We start from the raw sequence: 7,470 nt of genomic DNA, 5'->3' as shown, positions 1-7,470 counted from the left end.
TTTTCATTTTGTTTTCCTTGTTTTATGTTTCAGTTGGTTGACTGTGTGATCAAGATCAGTGCTGGAGGAATGTTAAGTTGTTTTACTCTCCAAACAGGACAAACTCAAGTAAATCCTGATATGTAGTATAGCCAAGCAATTAGTTTGATTAAAATATCTGATTAGTGGCAATATTACAGTCGGACACAGTCTCTAGGACACCACAAACTCATGTGCTCACTCACACACACACTCACACACACACACACACACACACGTATTTTCTGTTGGGAGGGGTCATAAACCACATAGAATGGAAATGGCAAAATAAACGAAATACACTTTATTTATAAATCTTGAGTTATAATTTAATACGGTACCAATATGTTAACCAATATGCTTTCACAGTACATCAGAGTGGTTGTCAAAAAGAAGTAAACACAAATACACACTCATACACACACACACACACACACACACACACACATGCACGCACAGATGCATGCACACATGCACGCACATACACACACTTTCAGTTCAGCAATACCCTGCAGTGGTCTATTGTGCCATAAAGCGGCCTGGGCTCATAAATGCATGAATTATCATGGAATATATTTGTTACTTGACCTGGGAAGTTGTGTACAGTTGGTTTATCTCATTAAGAAACTGTAACAATATATTTTTTAAATCTCTCTGAGACAGTCAGTGTAAAAGACCTGGAAACATAAATGAATTAGAAGTGCTTGGTAATGCATTAATCATTAATCCAGTAAAGTAATGTCATTACTTTTATCTGTTACCGGTCAAAAGAATACAAATCTGTTTTCAGTCCCTTCATATATAAAAATATTAGACTAAGGTCATCATCATATCTACTAGTTTAGATGAGAAACGGTAGAAACATGAACAAAAATCACTGTTTTGATGAGAAATTAACATGATTTTCTCCATGTTAAAATTTTATAACATGTAATCATCAAGTATCAGGAGAAAAACAGACGTTGATGCTGTGTTTGGTTTCTGATCATTCAGGAAGAAAAAAAAATGTTTTTACTTTTTTCGAAAGCAAAATTAGTAGAAATTGAAAAAGAAATAATTACTGCTGCCAGTAATTCACCAAAATATTCAAAGAAATATTTATGTAAAAAAAAGTAAAGATATTACTCATGAAATGGTTAATAAATAATGCATTATTTAGCATAACACTGACCATGAGAAGTGCAGTTTCCAAATATCTTTTGCTTTTTTTGTTCTTCGTGCGTCCACAATTCAAATAGAAACCAACGTAACTCAAACAGAGCGTTAATCTCTCCTCTCCGTCTGTACACTGTTGAGCGAGTAGCTTAAAGTCAAATGAACCTGCTGGAAATCAGTAGATGTTTGGGTTTCAAACACTTGTGTTAAATCTTTCTGAAATGTTCCTTTAGTCCAAAGTGCCATGTCTGGAAGGTATAAAACAAACAAAAAAAATAAAAGATCGACACAAGACAATCCCTGCAGTTTTCTCACTAGCCCGGGCAAAAATACGTAAAACATTAAAAAAGGAGCCGAAACATAATTTACAAGCACGATAAATATACACACAGGGTCCAATAAATATTGTTTGTAATCCCCCCAAAAAAACATAGACTGTGAGTGGTCACCACACTGCAAAAAATGTCCACCGAAACCAGTCATTTCATCTCAAATTCTCTCATAAAATAAACTTAAAACAAGTGAAAAAATTCTGCCAGTGGGCTCAGATCATATTACATCTTCAGTACGCTTCATTTGTTTCAGGGATGTTTTTCAGAAACGTAGCGACACAATGCAGAATAAGGCAGATCACTCCTCAGGTGTCAAGAAAATGGCGGTTAATACAAGAAAAATTATGATTTTTTTTTTTTTTTTTTACCTTGAAAATGGCTGTAATTATCTTATTCCACTGGCAGTTTTTTTCCTTGTTCAACATTTTAAGCTGCAGTAGATGAAATGACTTCATTTGAGGTGTGGGACCTTTTCCTGACCTTAGTAGCACCATTGTAGAGTTTCTCCTCTATTGAATAGGCATGTAAGGCCAGTTGAAGCTGCTCCCAGACAGCAGCATGTCCCTTATCAGAGTTTCTATGGGGGTTTTCCCCACCAGACGGATGAAGAAAAGCTGCTCTATGACAGAAGAAGAGACGGTGCGTAGGGAAGGCAAGCGGAGCAACAGCTTCCCAAACCTGTTCGGCTGGTTGGGATACTGGCTCCTCACGTACTCTTCTAAAGCACACTGGGATTTCTCCTGCAGACCTTCCACATGGGCCACGTCTGACAGACCACAAGCATCTAGAGACAAGATAAACAACAGGCAAGACAAGAAGCAGTCAAGGTCAATGATTCAACCTGCAGGCATACAGGAGAACAACAGCAAAATTAAACATAGTTTGATTTTTCAGTTCACTAACTAGGTTATCTAGAGGGTTTACAACACAGCAAATTTAGTGGTTGATGATGCATTACAGAAAAAATGTGTGAAGTGTGATCATCACAAGGCAAAAAACCCCCAAAAAACACTAGAAGCAAAAATCTATTATGATTTCAGACAAAAAATTAAGGTTTTTCTCTTAAAGGTTATTGTTTTTCCCTTCCTACGTCATTGATCGGTGTATTAGAGGAGGGCTGGACTGCAGACTACTGTGGACCTGTGGCTGGATTCAAATAGTTGATTATCTTATAACAGATGTGAATGAGTCTGGGTGAGATAGTAACAGAACAGTAAACCAGGTACAGATAAAACCCCCTGTGTACAATACTTAACTATAAATAAATCAGTTGTGATCAGGTAATATACATTACAAGAGTAAAGTTGTGGAAATGTAATGAATGAGTACATTTGGATCAGTGCTGTGCTAAAAGGAAGTGGACTGAGCGTAGTTGCCTTGTCACTTAGACAAATGGATAAATTGCAGTGCTGTACGTAAACTGGCCTTTTGAAATCTCAGCCCATCAAAGATGGCGTCGCATCTCCCATCAAATCCACAAAATGATGTTCACAGCATAGAAATAAGGAAGCAGTATAGATGTGTATCACAGCACGGTTAGGGTATCGACTGTTCTATTGTATAAGACCCTTATACACCGTATTACTACACACAGCAGTCCCCTCTGTGTACCGTGGTGCTGCAGGCCGGATGGCAGCAGGGATTAAAGAACGGTTACTGTGTCCCACTTTAAAGACACGTGTTCAGATGTACTCATGGGGACTAAAATAGACCTACATAGGAGACCATTTATGTTTTTTACTGCTTTTCAACTCATTTTGATCCTGCTCTCTGTCCAGCCATCAAACATCACTCTGATAATATAAGGCTCTGAAGTAAGCAGTGTACATTTTATAAATCAGTGCCGACCCACATTTTCACTCATTTCAATAACGACAGTCATAAAGGTCTTTTATAAAAGAATAATATGTAAGTCAAATCCAAAGGTGTAGTAATTTAAAACATAACTAAAAATTAAATACTTCCAGTGTTTTTCAGTCATATTTTTGCAAATTGTGAATTAATGCAAAACCTCCTTTTTTATTCTTTAAATTTATAAATAAATTTTACAAATCACTGACAATTTAGAGCTTTAATTACAATATAATAAATTATCAATTATGGGATTTGATGGGGCACTTTTCTGTCTCTGATGTGAAGCAGCAATAGAATAAAACATTATGTTGCATCTTTTACACACCGTATGAATGCAAACTGTTTTATATTTTAGGGGCTGCAGTGATTTGAAGCAGTTTACAAACCCATTCAAACTCATTCACAGCCTCTTAAATGTATAATAATAATAAACTTTATAATACTGATTAACTTTATTTTGTTCCTTTAATGGCTGACAAACTGTATGAGGTCATATAAGTTCACTGAAGGACTCAGTCAATTGTAAAGGAGTTACATAAGTTATAAAGACAAGGCTTTTTAAAAGCAAACAAAGCATTTTTTTTGTTTTATTTTCTTTATGCTTTTTCGCTTTATAGTGATCATTGACTGGAGGCTAAAGTTCAATTTAATCACATTACAAATTCTAAAAGGTTTTTTTTTTTTTTTTTTTTACTTTTTCCCACCATAAGTGAACCTTTAAATTTAACAGAAAATAACCTTCACCTGAGAGGTTAATTTAAAAAAAAAAATAAATAAGTGGTGGCATTTTCGCATATCACAAAAATACACATTTTCAGAAATGCTCTGAGACTCTGGACCATAGAAAACACATTTCTGTGACAGTATTTATGGATTTAACCAGCTTTTTATTCCCACGACACCAATATTCAGACCGCCATCATTATCATCAAATTATTTTCTGAAAACACTTTTTTTTACTTAATTGGTGGCTGTTTCCATACCAACTAGAAGTAATGCTTTTTTAGCTAGGTCATAGTTCACCCACAGTTCATCTCCAATAACATGCAAGGTGCAGTCTACTAAAGAGTGATGTGTTTTTGTTGTTTTTTTTTTTTTTTATTTTAATATTAATTTATTTTATTCATATTGCTAGTTAATTGACTTCATAATATTAATTAATACTATTTCACACCGCTGCGCACGCTGCCGCCTGTAATAAGGTGAATACTTTAACAAAAAATACATTTCGGACATCCATCGCGGTCCAGGCCTCCATGTTCGGATGTGGAAAACCCAGATGTACCTGTGGTGAACAGCACGATGGCCTTGATGCAGCTGTACTCCGCTGAATCCACATGCAGCACCTTCAGCTTCTCCACCTGCTCCTGGAAGACCCGGATGTGGTCCATGAAGGCCACCACTCGGTCCGCGGACATCGGGGAGGCGTGGAGACCGGCGGCGGCCAGCAGTGGGGCGACGTGGACGGGCATGGAGCACTGAGCGGCGTTCAGGACGAACAGTTCGCTCCAGGTGAGGCGGAGCAGGGCCACCTGGTCCGGTACCTGCAGGTCCGGGAAGAAAGGGATGTTGCGGGCCCACTCCACGGCGCTGAACAGCATCCGGGCTGCCAGCTCACAGATGTTCTCTATGCCCATAATGTTGTTGTTCTGGAGGCACTGAGAGCCGAACCTGGAGGTCGGGTAGGGCTCGGCCCGTAGCAGCAGAGAGATGTATCCCGACAGATAGGAATGGCATTGGAGAGGGTCCCCGTTCGTCAGAGCAAACTGACCGTGATAGGACTGTGTGGGAATCCTGCCTCTCTGTACAGCTGCAACGAAAAAAAAACAGCAGACATGTCAAAACCAGCTAGAAGGCAAATTAAAACAACTCAAATGACATTTGAAGAGGAAATAGTTACAATAACAGAGACGGCATTTAAAGCACACTCAAACACTCAGAGGAACACCACAACTACCCGAGTTCATTTCGAGGCTATGCTGATAGCTTTATGGTCGTCTGGCTCTCTGAAATGGACGAGAATAACTGTTTCAGACAGCTCCTGGTTAGAAATGTCACATTCAGCTCGGTGCTCGGAAATCAATTTCTAGGCCACAACCTGCAGATAATGGCGTGTGAGGGTTTACAGCATGTCTTCGGGTCTTGCTGTTTCATTTCAAATTGTCTTAAACTGTCCGGTTTGCGTCTTGAACTGTTTTCCTCTAACAGACCAGCGACTTTCTGGCAAGTAACTTCTGTAACCATTTTGATAAAAGCCTCCTGGGCCTGGTGGGTTCTTTCCCTAAATTTTTGGTGTTGAAATCTGTCTTAAACTTTATTAAAATTTGCAATAGCTGTTCTTGAAACTCTAAAATGTCACTCAGTTATTTCTTGTGTAGCTAATAGGTTGCAGTCGGCTACGCTGGGCCTGTATGACTAAAATGTATAATGAATACGGATACACACACACACACACATACACGCGCACGCGCGCACACATAATCTATCAAAAACGTCACACACTAAAAGGCTAAAATTTAAACGAATAAACATCGAAATTAATCTAAAATGTTGCAGAGTTTCCATCTAATTTGAACATGTGACATTTAAAGCAGCTTCGGGCTCTTTCGGCCACACAGCGGCCGAGTATGACGGACATAAAGCGGCCGAATAGCAACAACAATACCAACTACACATGCTACAAGATGCTAGCCGCAACACAGTAATCTCTGAAATATCACAGACTGGACACTACAGATAATATAGAGGTTAGTAGGCGAATAACAGATTACAGACATATAAATAGTCGGAGAAAATAGGAGCAGACAAATGCAACACAGACGGCTGTTAAATTATATACAGACACTAGCTAGCCTTCAAATGTAGCATGCGAAATGAGTTTATAGGACAGACATCAAAGAAAACAATGTCGGTGAATAGGGAGCATTGGGCCCGTCTCAAAATGAAGTCCAGTGTCCTGGACCGTGTAGTGCTGGATAATATGATGTGATAATACCGAAAGCGACAACAGGAGGATGCCAGCCCGTACCTTCCCTCCTCATGCCGACTTTGAGGCATTTCTTGAGGCGACAGTACTGGCACTGGTTGCGGTGGTGCTGGTCTACGGGACAGTTCCTGTTGGCCCTGCAGGAGTAGCTCAGGTTCCTCCTGACGCTGCGTTTAAAGAAGCTCTTACATCCTTCACATGTGAACTGTCCATAGTGCTTTCCGCTGGATTTATCCCCGCAAACGATGCACTCGATCTGCTGGCTCTGCTGTTTGTCCATGGACGAGGAGGAGGAGGAGGAGGAAGAGGAGGTGTTGTTGCTGTTGTTGTTGGTAGTGGTGGTGGTGGACGCGGTGGTTGAGCTGGACGGGTTGGGCGGCGGTGCGCCCTGGGGTGCTGCTGCCGCCGGGGGTATTTCCAGAGAGGTCGCCTGGTTCATGTGTCCAGTCAGCTCCCCGGACAGAGACAGAGGTGCGACCTGGGACACCGGGGAGGAGAGGGTCCCCTGGGTGTCCCCGACGCCCTCGGTGTTTCTCCACGCCACCATAGCCATTTCTACCGTCTCCAAAACTTTGCGCGCCCAACTTTCCTCTTTTTACGCGATAATTAACGCACACGATTTGTCTGCATGAATTACTAATTGCACGTTCAAGGAAAATGCGACATTGCCTGACAAAACAGAATACAAGTTACGGCTTCAAATGTGGATAGAGCTCATAAGATAACGGCAATATAATTATAACGCGCGACTTCACAAGTCAAAAATGGCCAGTCACCCAGAAACTGCTTCGGCGCGGTGGAAATCCAAAAAGAAAGCTTCATTCAGACCGAGATAATGCACTATAACATCCACAGAGGGAAACGTAAAGACAGACAACACTGAGCCAAAATCCACATAGAGGGAAGCAACGTTATCCAAAAAGTATAAATATAATCTGATCCTCTCTGTCCTGTGTGCCCAGCTTTAACGGGCTACCGTGCGAGCAGATCCTTCCTCAGATATGAACCAGGCTTTCCAGACGCTCCCTGCTCTCCCGATCAGTCAGAAGTTACATTAAAAAGAAAACGGAGAGGAGCGAGAGAGAGAGAGAGGGGATGATGGATGATGATTTTGATGATGCTTTG

At 40.5% G+C, this 7,470-nt stretch overlaps 1 protein-coding gene across 2 annotated transcripts; it reads right to left on the bottom strand.

Moving 5' to 3' along the window:
- Positions 1–295: 295 nt before the first annotated feature.
- Positions 296–7,470, bottom strand: LOC137187046 (COUP transcription factor 2-like). 2 transcript variants are annotated; one of them, XM_067595945.1, is made up of 3 exons: positions 6,355–7,470; positions 4,645–5,169; positions 296–2,289 (listed from the first exon to the last, which is right to left on the bottom strand). In XM_067595945.1, exons 1-3 carry the CDS (start codon positions 6,896–6,898, stop codon positions 2,015–2,017), a joined length of 1,344 nt encoding a protein of 447 aa, XP_067452046.1. In that variant the 5' UTR covers positions 6,899–7,470; the 3' UTR covers positions 296–2,014. The 2 variants fall into 2 exon arrangements, with proteins under 2 accessions (XP_067452046.1, XP_067452047.1); XM_067595946.1 differs by having other exon boundaries at positions 6,388–7,470.

Source organism: Thunnus thynnus, chromosome 1 (assembly GCF_963924715.1).
Source record: "Thunnus thynnus chromosome 1, fThuThy2.1, whole genome shotgun sequence".
Classification (NCBI taxonomy): Eukaryota; Metazoa; Chordata; class Actinopteri; order Scombriformes; family Scombridae; genus Thunnus; species Thunnus thynnus.
Note: the sequence above shows the minus strand (reverse complement) of the source record. Positions and strands in the feature narration are given on the sequence as shown.